The following is a 20,472-nucleotide window of genomic DNA, read 5'->3' as shown; positions in this document are numbered from 1 at the left end:
AAACTACATGTTTTCTCTTACCATGTACATTTATTTCAAAATTCTAATATACTTTTAGGCTAGGTTAGGTTAGGGTTAGGTTAGGAAAAATATATCTAAAAGTCAGAAAATTTATAACTTGAACATTGTTAAAACTGAAAAGTAATTTTTTTATAATAAAGATAAAAAAAAGAGTTGAGAATGACAGGAGGAATGAAATTTTAATGATTTTTAAATGTACAGTAAAATTATTTAACATTTTTTTATGGAATTATTTAAGAGCGTAACGACTTGTCATTATTGCATACCTGACGATTTGTGAAATTATAAAATGTTTAAAAAAAGCAATGAAGTATAGTTATACTACCAGTTGACCTACATGAAATGCTTATTCTGATATTGCATTTCTACAAGTCTATTGGTAGCTTGTGTACACAACTTTTAAAATTTTACATAAATTACAAGCAGCATAATCACAACTGCTATATTTTATTATTAAGAGCTCAAAATTAATCTATGATTTGTGCTCGATTTGATATCACGATTCAATATCTTAGATTACTTATGAGATAATCTCCAATTTTCAAAAACAAATGTTTCATCACAGATATTACAGTCAATGAATAAAACTCTGGTCCACAATGAATCATGAGCTCTAACCAGGTGCAAAGAAGAACAAATACAATATTTACATTCATAAGTTTGATTTCTTTAAATGGTAACAAAACCTAGAATTTTTAACCGTCAAATATAGATGACTTTATGATCATACCTCAACACTGCCAGAATTTAAACCTACAGCAAGGATTGGGTCTGTAGTAGCCCATTTTACAGAGCAAATATATCCCTCATCAGAAAGCTCCAACAGGTGCATTGCTTTCTCATCTTGGCTGTCCCACAGGTGCAGTTGTTTATCAAGTGCAACTGCTAACAGCGGTGTTGAAGACCAGTCCAACAGGTGAAGATCTAAAAGTCCAAGTATTTATTTTATTACATTAGCAAATTTGTTTGATGCTCTTTGATATAAACAATGATAATTTTACCCAAATCTGTACCCTTTAGTTTTGGTTTAATGCTATTTCTTATGTATACCCTTCTACTCTAAAAGCTACCATAGCTGTTTGCTATCCTTTATCCTCTTTTTAATCATCATCCTATACATCCTGCTTTTATCCCTTACAAAAACTCCTCCTTCTTTCTGGCCTCAACACCCTTCCTTTCCATATGTACACAGTCTACCTTCTCTATAACTGACCTACCCTTTTATATGTATACCCTGCAATGTTCACTCTATCCCACTGTTTATGTATTTCTAACTACTCGAACCTTTCACTTCCTGCACTTCCTTCCTACTTTACTTCTCTACCCTTCCTCTTCTGTCCTTTTATCTTCTCCATAACATTGAAGATTATTTCATATCACACTATACTATATATACATATTGCTAAAGTTGCTATTACCATGGATATTTTTCTCATCTAAGCAAAGAACTCATTCATCTCATTTTGTTCCCACATATTTTTTCTTGCATTTTCCTAACACTTATGTTATACTGAGACTACTTTACAAATTTATCTACAAGTTTATCTATGATCAAACATTATTGCATAAATGTCTTTCCTTTATCACTTTTTTTATGTTCACAGTATCATGTTTCTTAAAGACAATTGTATCTCACAATTTACTGTCATACATTAATGTGTGTATATATATATATATATATATATTTAATATAAATTAATATCATTTAATATATTAGAATTGCTCTAAATTACTCGACTTATTCTCGTATTTATCAAACAGCAAGTTTGTTGTTTGACTCCAGGATTTTGTGCCTCTGAAGTACCTTCTTTTAATTTATAGTTGCTATACACCAATAACTGCTCATTAAAAAATATAAATAAACTGAAATATTACAATTTTTGTTTTGTCTAATTCAAAATTTTGCATATTTGGTGGTATTTTCTTGTTGTAGAAAAAAATATAACAAAATGATAGATTAATATCGGCAATATTTAATGACAGTTTGTATTTTGACTTTAATACACAATAATCACTGAAATTATAACAGATAACTACTGTAGCGTGTCAAATTCTGGGCTTTCATATATAATGTGGATTAGATGGAAGCAAATTTCCAAATATAATTTTAATTCAGCACAGTACTGTACTAACTTACAGAAGAAAAAAAAGTTTGTTAATAAACAATAACAACACATGTTAAATACCAATCAAAAAACTTCTTGGTGCAGCAGATCATTTTATTGGTACTTTCAACTTGAACAGCACGTTACGTGACACACACACACTATTTTGAAATCATGGATAACGTGTTTGACAGTCAACAGCACTTGCTGTCTAGACAGCTACTTATAACCAAATAGTGAGATTGATTCTTATGGTTATAGCAAACAATAGCTGAAAGTGTAGAGCATGCTTATTATGGCTTGAGCCTTCTGATCTGCAGCCCAGATTGTTAACCACTAGGCTTTGACTTTAGACAAGGAAGGTACTTGATAGTTTGGTTCTCCCAGGGCGTTTGGAAATTGGGAAATTTCCCTTCACCCCATTCACGAAAAGTAAAGGTGTTGCACAAAAAAAATAAAAATAAATAACAAGATAAATGAAATGATTAGTAATAATAATTATCAAGCTTCATCACTTATTTTACTTGTCTTACTTTATTTGGTTTGACAACAAAATTAGTAGGTAAAATATCTGTAGAATTTCTGGTAATCTTTACTATCATAATCTAGTGTTAAAAAGCAACTTACTGAAATCTGTCAGTATATCAGGAGCTTCCAATACCTTTTCTGGAGACAAAGATATTGACCTTGTAATACTGTACACGTGGGCAAATAACTCAGTTTCCAATCCACTAGCTAAAAAAATAAATAAATAAATTAGTTAACAAAGTCAAGGTGCAAAATTTAATTCTTGGAACTTTTTTTTGTAGAAATAAAAGGCTACCCATTAATGTAACTACATTAAAATTAAACCTTATTACTGCCTCAGGTACTCAGGGGTAAATTTCTGAATTGTAAGAACTGTATCCTGCATAATATGCATTTTAACTACTGTCTGAGAATTACTTACTGTAAACCATTCAACTCTGAGTCAGCTGATAGATTCCTAGACCCATATACAAAGGATTTCTAAATTTTTTAATCATTTCAGTATCTTTCATATTTAATGCTTGGTTCTTTTTACAGTTTCAATTTAAAATTTGTATACAAATGTTGCACAGTAACTGAGAAAACAACCAAAATTACAACCTTATTCCCCTCGTGACTACTTACTTGGTATACTGGCAAGGATAAAGAAAAAATATGATTAAGTCATTAATAAGAAAGATTTAAACATTAAAATTAATTATCTGGTGTTAATCAAAATAGGCAGACAGATTCATCATAAAAAGATAAGTCATTTTGGTTCTTTGATCCATAAACCTGAATACATTTTTGACATATTTTTTCTTTTTCGTGAATTATAATTTAACGTATTTGGATAAGATTCATATTTGTATTTAATAAAAGAAAAAGTTAAATATTTTCTTTTATAGTCAAACGAAATTACGTATCCAGAACTGACTAGGAATTACCTGAGACAGCCTTCTCTTTTGTTCGGAATGAAAACATTGCAGGTTCTGGAGGTGTTAAAACTTGTCGATACATACAGTTTCCCTGTTGACTGAGGGAACAGTCCTCCCCAAAGATTTTAAAATATGCATACTCCATGTTAGTTGTACTCCGATTTGGTATGAATCTATAAATTTAAAATTGTAAATAAAACAGAAAAAAAATTATTTAAAATTATTTTTTGATTTCAAGAAGTATTATAACAGAACTCCTACATAAAATTTTAGTTGCAAGAAACACCTTTCCTTAATACATGGGCTTTGTTCAGTGGAAGCCAAAAATAAGGATGTCAAAATGTTATTTTCTGACAGAAAATTTTCTCACATTTACTTGTCTGTTCTTATAAGATAAGAAAGCTTCACGTTCATTAAATCTTTGTCGGATAGTTACTTAGCTGTCAATTCAACATAGCGTCATGAATATAAGCGACAGGTATATTTGTAAACAACTTATGGTCTCAGCGATTTAGGAATTTTATCTTTCTAAAAAAAAAGGTTTACAAAGTTTGAACTTACTTTTGAAAACTCATCCGAGCATAATATGCAGGAAAACTTTATTTAGAAGTTGAGCAAGTTTGTTTTTAAAAATCAGAGATTCATCACAAGGTTATAGAAGAAACAACGTTATAGTGCTTTTCAACTGTAGGAACAGTGATAGTACGGTACTGCCTCATTATAATGTCATCAGATATAACACTGTGGCACCTTAGCTCCCAAAAAATGTAGTATCATCTGCTGCTTAGCTCATTGCTAAAGTCATTACACTCTGTCTCGAAACAAAGGAAAAAAAAGCGGGAAGTCCCAAGTGCAAAGCTCAAAGATGTGAATATCAAGTTCAGATGTGAACTTGACATTGGGATGTTGGGAATTAAGGTAAAAAACGAATTTGGAAATGTGACTCAAATGTCAAAATAGCAAGAAAGTGTCATCAATATAGCATTTTTAAAGGACAGGTTTAAATTCACAAGGGCATTTTTCTAGCCATATGCAATCGTGGTAGGATAGAAAACTATTGGCTATCATTCGACCTAGCGGGGATTCCATCCATCTATCTAATGATGTCATTAAAGAGGAAATGGTTTAACTCTGTGAAGAGGGCAAGAAGCTCCAATAATTGTTTACAGGTTTAACAAGGTACTGCTCAGTGTCAGAAGAAAATAGAGATGTCATGTTGTTAATTGCAGCAGGATTAAAATAGTGTTAAGCCTGCTCACCTTTGCAGTGAATTTAATTATCTAATTAAAATGCCGATTGTTTTTATCTTATATTATTGCACCTTATTTTATCTTATCTATGTTATTTTTATATCTATTTTCCCCTATGTAAATAAAAGGTTATTCTATTTAATTGATTGGTTTAATATTCTGTTGAATCCATACTTGTTCAGCATGAGTGCCTTCTTAAGTAGTTTGTTATAATGCTCCCTCACCTATATAGCTCTCGGATGCACACTGCTCCCGATAGTAGCATTATAAAGAGGCAGTATTGTATTTTCCTTGTGCAACAGTTTGTCAGTTCAGGTTAGTGAAGCCCAAAGAACAGTCACTTTTTTGAGCACCTGTCTGATGTTGGGAGTTACTGGCAAGGCAAAAAGTGGAATATTTTACTTGAACGAATTTGAGCAAATTAAAAAACTTGAAAGTGACATATAATCTATCATAGGTTTTGTTACATAAACATTGTACTATGTCTAAAAAAATGATGTTTAAAAGCAGTTTTAAATTTCTACAGTAAGTGTATGTTTATATGCTGTTTACTAAGATATTTAATAAAATAATTAGCTTGATTTTGAAATTAAATAAAGGTGTAGCAAATTAGTTTTTTAAAGATATTTTTAGGATACCCCTAATGGTATCATTATTTTTTATATCAGTGATTAGTAGCCAGATCAATAGCTTCAGTGACGGGAATGTTAATAAATATAAATTTAGTATCACAACTGATCATAAAAACAAGTTTAAGAAAATTCAAGTCATTAAAATACCAACACAATTAAAAAATGTAAAGCTATCGCTGACAGTATGATTAGAACAAGTGAATGCCTTTAAATAGATATTTAAAAATTGTATTTAGTTCATACTTGGATGTTATCATAAGAAAACCTATGTTGGATTGTATGCTAATTTTTCCAATTTTGTTCCCGAATTCTTCATGTGTAATTTGATTTAAATATAAACAACTCAAGCAAATATTTTTTTTTTCAACAAGAGCTTTCTATTATCTGACAAATTTGATTATTGTTAAGCACAAAGCTAGTACACAATGGATAATATGTGCTTTGCCCACTGTTGGTATTGAAACCCAATTTTTTTATGCAAAACAATCAACAAATTAACACGAACAACTCTTGTTTTATATTTTGTAAGGATAAAAGTCAATATGAAGAATTAACTTAAGTCTTAACAATTTTTAGAAATATGATAAGCTAAATAATATTTAACTGCTATTTGATTTCTTCATAATTTAAAGATTCAAAAAGTCACCACTGTGTTAGAAAAAGTCGTTGCAGGAATACACAATTTCCACTATACTGTACTTTGTTTATTAAAAAATAACAACAACCTACAACTCTTGCACTGCCATAGACACATAAATGTTCCCCAATAGAGTAATGCTATGGGAGTTTTGAATTTTGTACCATCATGAAAAAAAAAAGCTAAGCAGTTCAAAGTTTCAGAAAAGTAATGAAATATTCATATATGTATTTTTTTAAATAGTGTATCTAAAAATAAACTTGACACTAGGAGAGTTGTTGTATATAAATGTGGCAGTGAGAGAGTTAATACTTTATTGGCATTGTATTACTTTAGCCTACTGTACCTATCCTGTTTCTTGCTTGGTGATCCCAAATCTTTACCCTTTAAGATTACACTTTTCTTTAAATATTCTTTCTTCAATAACACTTTTTTGGATTCACTACAGCTTCTCTGCCTTGGCTTTTTTTGCACCTGACGCTTAGAAACTACTTTTGATGCCAAACCAGGGCTGCTGTCAATAGAAGGAGACAGGTTACCCATGTTAGGTGAATCAGGAGAGCTTAGAGGACTTCTTGGTGATGGATTTAGTTCTGCAATAAAGAAAATTTCCCTTTAGAATTAAAATTCTTATAAATACTGCTTTACAATGGTATATTACCAAATTTAATACTATATATAACTGAACATAATTTAAGAATAATTCCTTAGCAGTAATACGTTTTATCTGGCTAAACTAAAACTTAGTTAATAATTTAGGAAATGTGTAATTTGCCTAAATGAAATCTCTATAACACTTCACATTAGACATGTGAAAAGATTCAACATAAAAGATTACTGTCCCATAAGAATACACACAAGTTTAAGAAATTTGTTTAATAATTTCATCCTTGTACTAATCACACTATTACTTCTAATAAAATCAAGCAGAATGGTAATAATTCAGTAAAGGGTTATTAGTCAACATCCTTGTTTTTTCTAAAATGTTAATAAATTTATTTTTACTGCAGTTTCAATTATAGAAGATTATTTTGCACATGTACTTATTTTTGGCAAAAGTAAGCTCTTATAATACACTTTTATAGTCGAATGACGAAGCCACGTAAACTTTTGTTGAGAATGTACTATTTATCTTTGTATAATATGCCGCTGACCTGCTTAACATGTTTTTTAGTATTTTGAAACTCATCACATATAATTACATACTGATATTAGTTAGAAATAAGTATTAATTTGTTTCATCATTTGAAATATTTATTCACAAGTTTATTTTATAATAAATGATTTGTTACAAAATTATACCTTATGGCCCAGAATAACTACCTCCATAAAAAAAAAACTGAAGCCTCCATTCTTAACAAAAAGTTAAACTACTGGACATTACATGAGCTGTTTACTTAGGTTTTTTTTTCCACATTAGATTAAAACAAATAATGACCTAAATATCCATCTGAAACACACAACTGAATTTTTACTCCATGTTCAATGGCCTTCTTCCTAAGTCGTGACTCAGAACAAGAAGACATACCACTTGCAATGTAATACGGATAAAATTGTAGAAGGTGATGCTCTCACCAGGAAACTTTTCCTCTTCCAGTCTGTAAAATATAATCCTCAAATTTTATTATTTATCCAAATATAAAACAAATAGTTATTATAACAGAAAATTAATTTCTCAAACAGATCCCAAGTATACAATGTGAGTGGCTTTTTTTGGATAACCACTGAAACTTCAACCTGTTATTCACTCAAAAGTAATTAGGCTACCTACATTTATTTTCCTATAATTGTAGTTACAATTCTGGCTGACTTGGGCCCACTTTTGGCTCTCCCCCCCCTGAAGGGACATACTTACACCACTCTTAAATGGTGACCTTACTGCAGTTTACATGATTATCCAAATACCAGAAAATTTGCAAAAAACAAAAAACACTATATGTGGAACCACGTCTAGAGTCAAGCTGCTCGGTAATTTTTTTTAACCACAAAACATTAACATGACACTTGACCTGACTTCACTCTTAGACCAACAAATGACCATGATAATTTCCAAAGAAGATTTAAATTTTAAAATTAACATACACAGTCAAAGGTAAATCTTCTATAACAATTGTATCATGGGATCAAGATTGTTTGTTACTAACAAGAATACTGGTGCAAAAATTATCGGAGACCTTAATTTTAGATATACTGATTGGGACTGTGGTCAAAAAGCGAGTAGAAAGGGGTTTCCTCAAGTGATTCCTGATGGTTTCCTACACCAACTGGAGGAGATAAAAGTTATGCCATTTTAGATTTCTTATTAGCCACTAATTAGAATATGATTGCAAGAGTTGAAGTAAGGAAACATTTGGAAAGGAGTAATAATTGGAAAATTAGGTTTGATGTTTTATTATGTGTTGAGGTAAAAAGAAATGGAATTTTAGTTCCTAATTTTCAGAAAGTCAATTCTGAGATGATGAGACAAGATTTATCATTAGGGAATTGTGATAATGAGTTCAAAGGTATTGTGGGACAAGTTTGGGAAATTTTCCAAAACAAATTGTTTTTAATTCAAGAGAGACAGTTCTTAAAAAAATAAAAAAGGAAAACAGAGAAAATCAAACCTAAATGGCTTCTAAAGAACAAAGGATAAAATCAAGGATAAATTTTATAAGTTTAACCAATTAACTGTGGATATTTCCGTCATTGAAGTTCTATGGCTCAGCTGCGAATGACGGAAATATCCGTCAATCGCACACACATATATAACTATAACTCTATGCGAATGACGATAATTAGCGTTTTATTGTGATTGATGGCAACTCAGTTTTATCTGTGAGTCAGAAAATTGAAACTGAGCTGCTCCTGCAGCAGTTAATGGGTTAAGAGGTTTAAGTTGACAGATAGAAGACAGAAGAGTGAAACTTAAGACTGTGCCCTTAAAGCATGCTGATGGCTAGGTTGTTGTTGAAAACTGAGATGATGAAGATTTTAAGTGCTTTTATTTTTGTTTTTACAAGAGAAAATATTAGCAATATTCCAGGCACTAAGAATTTTTATGGGGAACATTGGAATTGACCTGAATCACATAGATATTAAACATTAAACTCCTGAATATTTCTAGCTGTATCGATGATGTTGAGGTAATACAGAATGAAGTGAATAAATTATTATGTTCACAAAAGTTTGGCAAATAACCTTTAATTATAGTAAGTGCAAGGCAATGCATATGGGTTATCATAATTTACATAATGTTTAATATGGATGAGAACCCACTCAACAGCATGACTGAAGAAAAGTATCTTGGAATAATGGTGGATAAGTTACTCCAGCAATTGAGAAGGTACATTTCTGCTATTAGTAATGGATAGAATTTTAAGACATTCTTATAGACATCCTGATTAAAAGTAAAAAAAGATAATCCTCTCTCTATGGAGATCATTAGTTAGGCCTCACTTGGAATACTATGTACAGTTTTTATCTTCTTATCTAATAAAGAACACTGATTTATTTAAAAAAGTTCAGAGAAGGACTACTATGTTGATTACAGAGATGGAGGAGTTATTCTACATGGATAGGATAAGATCTAACTTTTTTTACCCTTGAGAAGAGAAGGCTAAGAGGTGACCTTATTGAAGTTTATAAGATCATTCAGGGGATCAATAAGATAAAGGCCTCTGATTTTTTGTGCTGTATTCTGAAAATAATAGGATAAGACATAAGCTTAAGATTTGGAAAAAAAACAGGCTAGTCTCCAGTTAATATAATTTTATTTCTCTACCAGGGTTATTCAATCATGAAATAAGTTGCTTTTGGCAGTAATGATTGCCAACAGTTTACAGAAGTTTAAGAGAATAATTGATGTCTTCCTGAAAGATAAAGGGTGGGTTAAATTTTTTTCCTTTCTCAAGGGTGGGTGTGCAAGGACAAATTTGAAGAAACAATTTACCCCTAGTTGTTTGTGGGTTATTTATTCTAAAATAAAAAAAGGGGGAATGCTTATTTACATCAACTTCACATAAAAAGCACTTCAAATTCAGAAGCAATATAATGGGTTAAGAGCTTGTACCTTTACAATTTATGATTTTTCACTACCTATCACACTCAACCTTAACTCATTAAATATTTGTTACCAAAGCAGTTCTTCTTCAAAATTACATGATCTCTTAAGTTTACTAGGGTTATAAGACAAAAATATTTATTTTATGTTAGTCATATACAAATAGAATAAGTGGCTAGACAAATAAATTCATTTTACAATTGGATGATACATTAATTTTAAGTATGATGACATACAGATTAGTGTAGAACTAATGGTTAAACAGAAGCTGTAATAATTTAAATATGTTGCATTCATTATTATTATTATTCATATTACTCTTCATTTTCTTCTGTGATTTAATAAAACTATAAGTGTAACTTTACACTACAGTTTCTCTTAAACAAATTAGGTAGTAATATAAAAATCTCACAAAGGCGACTTATTAATCTTTGATCAAAGGGTACGCTATTTAATCTTTAATAATAATAATAAAAAAAATAGATGTGCCACTTCCAATCAGAATTTATCCGAAATTTAAAGGTTCAGCTTAAGCCAAACAGACTGAAAACTGAAAGATATCACGAAAATTAAAAATATAACTTAGAGGCCTTAATCGCCAAATTATAAAAATATCAGTTCTACAAATGACTATATGAATGCATCTTACTTGCGTTGCTTAGACCTGGCACTCTGCTGAACAATTATAGAAATTTAGTATCTTAGCGTACGAAAAATCTTGAAAAAACTTAAGTTGTACACTCAGAGCAAAATGTTTTATTGTTATCAACTATTATTGTTATTTTTTCTAATTTAAGAATCTTACACTTATTGCTTTAATTTAACAAAATAAGATAAATGTTCATAATATTAACACAGACTAAGGTATCTATCGTGAAACATGTCACGTGAGTTACAATTCGCGGTGAAATCACTTGTGGACATTTAAAACGATCACAGCGCTGTCTCACTGTTGTATTGTAACAAATAAAAATAATGGTATATTTTCTTAACTTTAAATCAGCATTTTTATAAAATTATTTTCAACTATTTATGCTTCATAACCCTAACTGAGATATACTTTGAAGTTTGTTGCCTTTCATTATAACATTGCATGACATATTTCTTAGATTAATCGTATTCGCTTATTTATGCATTTATTAAAAGATCTGTCAAAATCAAATTTTGTTATGGTTTTGGACAGATGTCTTGAACAACCAATGAGTAACTTCGACAGTTTGAAGTCCACAACAAGATACTTTATTTGGTAAAAAAGAGAACACCCTAAAAAAATTCTGTGTAACCTAGAGAAACTGAAATGTAATTGTTGTAGGATAAACGTCAGATTTTCTTTTATATTTTCAAACTGGGAAGTTTGTGAGAATATAGTCCACGCTCCAGATTTTGCAAATGCTCAAAATAAGGGTTAACCCTACACTACCTGCTCCATAAGTTTTGACTGAATTTTTGTGATCATCTGACCATTCTTCACTATTACGAGTGTGTAAAATATTTTGGCCCTGCAAAGCGGTCCAAATCCAAGATAGCGTCTAAAAAATATCAGGTTTGAGCTCAAATTGTGTAGCCATAACGGTAACGTCATATAATGTTTTCGATCATAATATAGACATTGTGTACCATCAGACAAAAATAACAACGATTTTGTTTTCCTGATCACAGATATTATAACATCACATCATAAATGGTTGATACAGTGCCACAATAAATCACAATTTATCATAATTAAGAAACTACCTTCTTGAAAAGCTGATACGTTACAAAGCATTACCTTTGATAACTGACCAGCTCTATATTGCTTTAGCCGATATGTGGAAAAGTCACTAACAACTTCACTGTATTGGAGTTTAAACTTTGCTTGCATGAATGTATACGGACAACCTATGCAGATAAATATAATGTCACATGCAATTTTTCTTCTCTGACAGGGGCTGATGGAAGCGGAAGAAGCAAAATTGGCAGAGAGAGATGGAGGACTAAAGTGCATGTGAGACATAAAGATTGTGGTTCAGCGGAGGACAGAGTGTATGACGCCTGTGATAGGTAAAATGTCTATTAATATACATAACGTTTTCACAATACACATTTATTTAAGTATATTCATGTAATTTTCATAACATTTCGTGGAGATGTTCTGCATGTAATATGACATTCACGTTAAACTGAAAGGTAAAAGGCATTAAGAGTGTACTAATTCCTTTACCCAGGTAACGATTTCATTCGCCAATGGCAGGAACATCACATAACTTTGGCTCTCTCTCTCTTTCTGTCTACCCATGGGGAAGGGCGAACATGTCTCAAGGGGTGACACAGATACTTGTACAAAATGGTACGAGTATGGGATTTTTTTTCCCTATAAATATTATCTGGAAGAGTCAGCGACATATATAATATTTGATTCTGGTGCATCGCACTTTAACGTTTTTGTCTATATTTGGCGCGGTAAATCAGAATTATCTTTGTCATCTGTGTGAACGAGATTTAAATTCGTTTTAACCGTAACTCCAGTAGCCAAAGGCAGGCCAGTATAGGTATTATTTTGCAATATTTATGAATAAATTATTGTTTGTGTTTCATTTTGCCGTCTGTTTTCAATTTATTCTCTACATAAATACCATTTCCGAAATCTGAATACAGTCTGTAATAATTTCATTAAAAAATCGCCACTATACACTCTTTATCACTAAACTGACAATCGTGCAGTATAAATCTAAATGATAACCTTCGGACGAATGTTTATACCCCGAAAGACGTCTATAGCATTCCACGTAATACAGTGTACCAGTGCTTCAGTGTGCCAAATATCCTTAAGTTACTGAAACTCTTTGCCACACTGCCACTAAGTTCATGTTAATGAAAAAATTCGGCACCTGCTCTCTGCCGATTGAATAATTACCTGAGTTGTACACAAACCGAAGAAAGACTGAGTACTCTAGCTTTAATACATAATCTTAATGACACTGCTATCAACATTGAAACTGTATGTAAGTTATTTACAGAAAAGCACCTCGGAAGAATGGAGCATGCTAACGTGCTATTTCAGTAGTGCATACAAGTAATTATATGATAACCAATAATTGAAATAGCTAATATACTACTGTTTTGTAGTTATTTAAATTATTGATGCAATAACAATTAATAGCTACTCTACATGTACATAGTACAGTACTTTACAATGATAAAACATACATATTTATGTTAATTTAAGTCTAGCTTCCCATGTAGTGTTACAACAGAGTGATGATTTGTTGACTTTTCATTGGATGTTTGGGGATTTTATATGAACAGCCATGCGATTGTTTAAACTATATATCATGCAAAATTGCTTCCAGATTTAATCTCATAGCACCCATTTTTTACTGATTTTCTGTGTGTGTGGTGGGGGGGGGGGAGGCATGGCCACATACCCCCGTAGCGATAGTATGCTTTGCATGCTGATTTTGCTTCGCACAATATGTGTTGGTTTTTGATCTCACAAATTAGAACCCCCTCTTTCAAACATTCTACGCATGGGCCTGAAGTATGATATGTTTATGCAAAATAATAACTAATGGTTATCCTCATCTAGTAGTACGTGTAGTCAAAATTCTAATTATGAACTTAGAAATTCGATAACCAAAACTAAATAAAATAACAACAAAAAGTGCTTATATAACAACAATAGCTTCCGATCAGAGTAAGTTATGTACTTAGAGCAAAACTAAACATTAACCTCGTCATCAGTATAGCTAATTAAATATACTTTTCTTACATATATACTAATAAAGATTAAAATGCATTGTTTCATCAATTGGGTACCCTCGCTGTTAACGATATTATCGGCCATAAACCCAATAGTAACTCACGAGTTTCGGCCAGATTATGAAATTTAAGTTAGACTTAAATACAAATTCTAAGCTAATAATGCTATTCAGTCTTTATGATAAAAGTTTAATAATTAACAACAAGTTAAAATAAAATGAGCGCAATCATATTCGACATAGTAAGTAGCATAGCAATATTATTAATGAAAGGAATAATAATTATATATGTACTTGAGTTGTTTGTTTTTTGTAATTAAGCAAAAGCTACACAATGGGCTACCTGTGCTCTGTCCACCACGGGTATCGAAACCCGCATTCTGGCGTTGTAAGTCCGTAAACATACCGCTGTGCCACTGATAAACAATCAAATGATCTGAAAGTTTCTACACTCAAGTATCATAGCTAACAAGAATTTAAAAACAATTTTTAGTGTATCGATATATATATTTTTAATGTAATTAGAGGAAATGTTTTCTAGATTTGAAAGATAGGCTAACCTATGTTCTGAGTGTAACCAGAACAGAGACATTTCTCTTAGCATTCTGAAAACAACATAATTTTGAATCTAGAAATTACCCTGAAAAACTGCACGATTATTTTGAGAAAGAAGCAAAACGATAACAAAATTTTTCGCACTCACTTCTGTGTATGAGCTGTCAGGCTTAGTTTACATGTAAAAACTATTGTATGATATAATTATTCTAATTATTATTTTCAAAGATCATGTAGATTCGAAATTTGTGGCGATAATACAAATGTGCTTCGGATAAATCAAATTATAACTGATGTTCGTTACTGATGCAGTGTAAACATAAAGGATTGAAGCAAGCTTCGGCTAGTTTTCGGAAATCGCAGGCAAACATACAGGTAACGGATTGATTTCACTTGAGAAACCATCAATTTATCTTTCATAGATATAACTTTACCTTCCTTAGGATGTAAGTTAATTATTGCTACAATATTAGGTCAACGATAATAACATATATACTCGAGTTTTTGACACTGCGTTGTTATCACCTATTTGTTATTAGAGAAATGCTACAAATTATTAAAATATGAATAATAACAGATGGCGTGTTATAGATGATTAATCAAGCAGGAAATGAACGAAAGTAATACCATGGGAATGGGGAAGGTTATCATAGTGTTATTAGTGAAATACTTTAAGAAGACGTGATATGAGTTGTGTTGGATATGTCTAGGTGAGACTTTTTTTTTTCTGTTGTAGAAATTTATTAAATAAAAAATAGTGGTATCATTTGATAGTCTAATTTTAAATCATAATTTATTTATTTCAAGATTTACTATCCCCAAACTATACATATTGTTATAAATTATTTAGTGTTTGTGATTTGGTCATATACAATAGTACTAAGCCTAAGCAACTTGTTTGGTCTAAACTTAAGCCTAATTTTTATTTTTAACGGTGCTAGAAGTTAAACAGAAGTTGTATGCATTAGCACTAACAATGTAAAATCTTCTAAAGATATGTTAAATTATAATTCTTGTTGTTGTTGGATCCATAATAAATAAGTCTCTATCGTCTTCAGTTTTGCCAGAAATTGGCACTCATCATTTCTTACTGTTGGTCAAGTATTTTGAGTTTTACTGAAGTCATACTCGTAGTTTTATCTTTTATTTTTACGACTAGAAAAGTTTAAGTAACTTTTAATTTTACTTATTTTGCAACTTGCTAAAATATGTGAATGAGACCAAGATAATTTTATACCAATCATATGAGGTAAAACTTCAGAAATTATGGTTTCTCTCCCTGATAAGTTTTTGCAAATCACTACATCATATGTAACTAATGCCAGTATTACTACTACTAGTTCAATAAATCAGGCTTGTATAGTTGTTGCACATTTTTACAAGTACACTTTTCAAATAATGGCTACTACTACTAGCTTTGTTCCCCATTATCATAATTTTGTTATTTAACAAAGGATGGTTAATATGTGAGCGTTTATCTTTTTAGATTGTGTGTTACACACAATAAACTTAGAATTGTGTAAAAGTTCTAAGATTTTCATTAAAAACAGACATGTGTGGCTTCAAGTATCACAAGCATTAATGTAAAGTGATTCCTCTTTTAACATAAAATTAAATCTTGTAGTTACCATAAATTTTCTACTTATTCTTAAAGGTATTTATACATCAAGGTTTAGTGACATGTTTCCCATTCCTTAGAGCAGTTTGAATTTACTTGTGATAAAACAGAAAAAAGTCCAGATATCCTGTAGAAAAAAAAATTATAAAATTGTCATTTTGCTTGCATGAATAACAATACATAAAGACTTGTTTCTAATGAGAATGACAATTAGGGCATTGACTTTACTGACAGACTTGTACACTTTGTGAACCATAGTTAAACTGTATACTGCTATGTATGTGTAGAACATATGTATTTGTTTATACATCAAATGCTTATACTTACAGGTCACATAGAAGTTGTTGTTTTCAACTTATCTACAGGTTTTTTTTTAATGAAACTTGTTTATTTTTTTAAACTACTTACAACATTATAGTTATTTTTAAACAGCATGAGTTTTTTTAAGACTTGTCATCTGATCATCAATGTGATTCAAAATAGGATGTGTAAATGTTTGACATTTTTTTCTGTTCTCTTTTATTGGTGAAGCTACTGTAAAAGTTATTTAAAATTGTCCACTGCTTGAATATTGTAATAGTGAAATTAAATCAGTTGAGCCAGTTTCTTAGCTCTTCTTATGGAAATTTATTCTTGAACATTAACTTTTTGAACTCCAAAATACGTTATTGTTAACTTCTGATTAAAGAAAGCTACTTAGATAGATTGGAACTAAAGATTTACCAAGTAATGATATAACTAATTTAATGTGCACCATTCTTACTTATAATGATTAGAATACATTGATTCATCATTTAGGAACTCTTGCTGTTAACAATATTTATAGGCATGATCCCAATAATATTTCATGAGCTTAAAATATTTCAATTAGTTTTGAATCCACGTACTAAGCTAATGATGCTTCTTCAAAATTTCTTCAAATTTTGTCAGGGTCAGGAGTTTTACTGTGCACATGTTTCACCAAGATTTTACAAAAATAGTTTTCTATTTAACAATAGTACAATTTAAGGGAAACCACTACCTGCCTTTAAGCACTTCTAAATTGTTCTATATAGAGTAACTACTAAAAATAAGAAAAAACAACTAATATCCTAATTTTTTTATTTTTTTTGGGGAAAAATATTTGGCCACTTCAGCATGTACATGCAATTTTTTAAATTTTAACACAGATGCATAGTGGTGTTGTAAACCTCGTTTAATTTGAAAGATTTTATGAAATCTGTAATCCTTAAATTGCTAAGCTATGTGATTTTTATGATACTGCATTGCATATTTGTTGACCTTATCAAGGTAACTGCAAAAATTCTGTGTGATATTCTGTGCATTTGTATTATTTCAACAGCAAAAAATACCTAATGTACAGTATATCTTTTTTAAATATACACATGCACCTGAGTCTAGTGTGTTTGGCACATTTTATGTAAACAGAGAACTTTTTTAATATTTTGTAAGTTTGTAGTATGTTAAAGTTTGTTCTTATGTTTATTTAAAATGTTAAAGGTGTATGACATTGATATTTTTTATCTATTTTAGGATGAGAGAATTTAAAGTTGTTGTTTTGGGAAGTGGGGGAGTTGGAAAGAGTGCTCTTACAGTTCAGTTTGTCTCAGGAACCTTCATGGAGAAATATGATCCTACAATAGAGGACTTTTATCGCAAAGAAATTGAGGTGGACTCTGCCCCGTGTGTTTTGGAAATTCTAGATACTGCTGGTACTGAACAATTTGCCTCCATGCGAGATTTATACATAAAAAATGGACAGGGTTTTGTTGTTGTATACAGCATTACCAATCATCAAACATTTCAAGACATTAAAAACATGAAAGAACAGATCATGAGAGTGAAGAATCTCGATCGAGTTCCAGTGGTGGTGGTTGGAAATAAGATAGATCTTGAACAGCAACGGGAAGTAAGTAGCATGGAAGGGATGTCCCTAGCTCAACTGTGGGGATGTCCGTTTATGGAAGCTTCGGCCAAAAACAAGTGCAATGTGAATGAAATGTTTGCTGAAATAGTACGTGAAATGAACTTGAACCCAGAGCCAGAAAGACCCAGTCACTGCTGTGTTGTTCTCTGATGTAGGTGAGTAAAGTGATTTTAAACTTAAGATTGAGCAGTTTTATGTTGCCTGATGCTGTTGAGGATAGTGACGTCCACTGTTGTGTTTTCCTTGATCCAGATGAGTACAGTGACATTAAAGTGAGAAACATCCTTTACTTGTTTTCATTTTTTGAGCTACTTGAATAGTGACCATTCAGTAAAATTCTGTTTTCTAAGCAAATTAATTTCAATAACACTGAACTTTAATAAGAGTGAAATATGTAGCCTTTTTTAACTACTTGTAGGTGAATAGGAAAATGAGTGATTTGGAGTTCATCATTTAACATACTGTTTTCTAATACAGTGACACCAGAACTCGACTAGTCAGATACATTCATGTGTTTATTTAGCTGAGTGTAACAAAATTGTGAATTGGTGACATTGTTAAATTCCACTTTTGCAGGCCTCACGGGTGAAACAAAAATAAGACAAATTGTTGAAAGGTTTTTACAATATTCACTCCTTTTAACTATGTAAATTACAGTCTTCTGTTTTTAAAAAGAAATAGAAGAATGAAAATATTGTAAAGTCCTATATTCTGAGCTCACAGAATGATAAAGATAAGTTGAAAATGACAAATTGCTTAATCGGGTTAATCTGGCATTATCGGGTAAAACTATCAAGATGACTTAAAAAAGGATCTTTTACATAGTCTTTTTTAAGCACTGAATTGTTTGTTTGATAACAGGAGATGAAGTGTAGATTTTATGGGGAATTTTTGGTAAATTTATAGGGTTCACTTAGCCTAATAATGTGAAGTCAATACAGAAAATTTATTTTGATAATTGGATCTAAATCGTGTTAGTTTTTTTGACTAAAAAAAGACATTTTTCTGTGACCAGTTATTTATCCAAACATCTGGACATTTATCCCTATGACTAAACAGTATCTTATTTCTGTTTCCAGATCTGTTTCTCAACCCCAAAAATACTGTGGTGACTTATTTTAACATTTTGGTAGAGTCTATGGATAAAATACTTCCAGAAGTGGTGATGCAAATAGATAAAGATTTTAGGTGCTACTATAGCACAGATACTATTATCATCACCATTTTAATGATTCACTAAAACATAATTTCTTGCTAAATAATTTATATCTATCCACGTTTTTGTTCACCAAATAATAATAATAATTAAATAAGTTGTGTGTTCCAAAAGAGTCCCTTAAATTTAGATTATGATTGTGCTAGTTTTGATTGTTGCAACTTATTTAAGTCTGATAATATTTGCCCCAAAAACGTTATGTAATGGCATTTTGTACTTTATTAGATTAAAAGCATTATTTATAATATATGGCACCAATTGCAAATAAATGAAAGTTAAAATGGTAACGATGATAGTATCTGTGTAGACCGCACGCTATAGTAACACTGATTTTACAGATTTAAATTTGTTCTATCACGCTGGTTTTGAAACCGTTTGTAATAGAAAACAACAAAAACGAAATATTTATTTATTGGGATTTTGAATCTATATTTATGTGGTAAAGATTTTTCCTTTTTTTACCAGAGTTGAAATGGAAAAGAGAATCTTTGATGTAGAGGCCTATTATATTCTTTGATCAGCCGTACACTCTACTGTGGACTGCAGTTTTACCTCCAGTGAAAAAAGAAAAATCTTTAACATATATACACAATCATTAAGCAGTTGTTCTGCTGTATAATATTGAATAATGAATTTAATGAAATGTCATGACATTATACACGTACCCAAGTTAATTTAGATTACTATATGGTGAGGTAAAACGGACTCAGAACCCCATAGATATTATATACACTTCACCATTATAAGAGACCTAATGATATTTCTTTGGTTTGCTGACCCAAGCTGTGTTGATGAACTTTGAATAGGCAAAACTGCAGTCAACAGCAGAGGGTATGGCCAATCAAAGAATGCATTGGACCTCTGCGTCATATAATATCTTTTCAGTTTCACCTCTGATGAAAAAGAAATCTTTAACATATATACACAAAACAAGACTTAGTCAATCCTACCAAGAATTTTAAATTTTGACTTGGTATAAAGATGTCTGTAATATGCTTTGTTTGTTGTCAAGTGCAGAGCTACACAATGAGTTATCTGGGCTGCACCCACCACAAGCTTTTTTTAGCATTATTAGTCTTAAGGGGGGGTCTGTAATGTGCTGTTTCTTCACTTGTGAATGTAGCAAAATAATGTTGTGACCTGATCATACATATTGGTTATATTGTAACAAGTTTTATCATATATTTAAATTATATTGAGGTGCTAGTTTAGAAAAATTATGATCAATCATGGTCAACTGACCCGAGATACAGAAAATTTTGAGAAGCTGACCCCCCCCCCCCCCCC

General features: G+C 31.0%; 2 protein-coding genes across 6 annotated transcripts in view; one reads left to right on the top strand and one right to left on the bottom strand.

Moving 5' to 3' along the window:
* Window positions 1–571: 571 nt before the first annotated feature.
* On the bottom strand, window positions 572–11,040 carry LOC111085955 (cell division cycle 20.1, cofactor of APC complex-like). 4 transcript variants are annotated; one of them, XM_022386940.1, is made up of 6 exons: window positions 10,782–11,040; window positions 7,529–7,688; window positions 6,437–6,683; window positions 3,581–3,744; window positions 2,754–2,861; window positions 572–945 (listed from the first exon to the last, which is right to left on the bottom strand). In XM_022386940.1, the coding sequence occupies exons 2-6, from the start codon at window positions 7,614–7,616 to the stop codon at window positions 746–748; spliced, it is 807 nt and encodes a 268-aa protein (XP_022242648.1). In that variant the 5' UTR covers window positions 7,617–7,688; window positions 10,782–11,040; the 3' UTR covers window positions 572–745. The 4 variants fall into 4 exon arrangements, with proteins under 4 accessions (XP_022242648.1, XP_022242650.1, XP_022242649.1 ...); XM_022386942.1 differs by having other exon boundaries at window positions 7,552–7,688; XM_022386941.1 differs by having other exon boundaries at window positions 7,555–7,688.
* A 3,623-nt stretch (window positions 11,041–14,663) lies between these two features.
* LOC106460272 (ras-related protein Rap-2a-like) overlaps window positions 14,664–20,472 on the top strand; it is a 14,851-nt gene continuing 9,042 nt past the window's right edge. Inside the window, exons 1-2 of one of the 2 annotated variants that reach the window (XM_013919962.2) lie at window positions 14,664–14,799; window positions 17,576–18,124. In XM_013919962.2, coding sequence (XP_013775416.1) covers window positions 17,577–18,119 — 543 coding nt within the window. In that variant the 5' untranslated portion in view covers window positions 14,664–14,799; window position 17,576 and the 3' untranslated portion in view covers window positions 18,120–18,124. Of the gene's footprint in view, window positions 14,800–15,019; window positions 15,135–17,575; window positions 18,125–20,472 lie in introns of those variants that run through there. The other variant, XM_013919961.2, reaches the window with a different exon arrangement.

Source organism: Limulus polyphemus, unplaced genomic scaffold (genome assembly GCF_000517525.1).
Source record: "Limulus polyphemus unplaced genomic scaffold, Limulus_polyphemus-2.1.2 Scaffold738, whole genome shotgun sequence".
Lineage (NCBI taxonomy): Eukaryota > Metazoa > Arthropoda > Merostomata > Xiphosura > Limulidae > Limulus > Limulus polyphemus.
The sequence above is the reverse complement of the archived record's forward strand: the minus strand, read 5'-3'. Positions and strand labels throughout refer to the sequence as shown.

Coding starts and splice junctions, on each gene's coding strand:
- LOC111085955 (XM_022386940.1), bottom strand. CDS start 7,616: ATGTCTTCTTGTTCTGAGTCACGACTTAGGAAGAAGGCCATTGAACAT. Junction 6,684..7,528: donor TGTTTCAGATGGATATTTAG/GTCATTATTTGT, acceptor TCTTTATTGCAG/AACTAAATCCATCACCAAGA. Junction 2,862..3,580: donor AAAAGAGAAGGCTGTCTCAG/GTAATTCCTAGT, acceptor TTATTTTTTTAG/CTAGTGGATTGGAAACTGAG.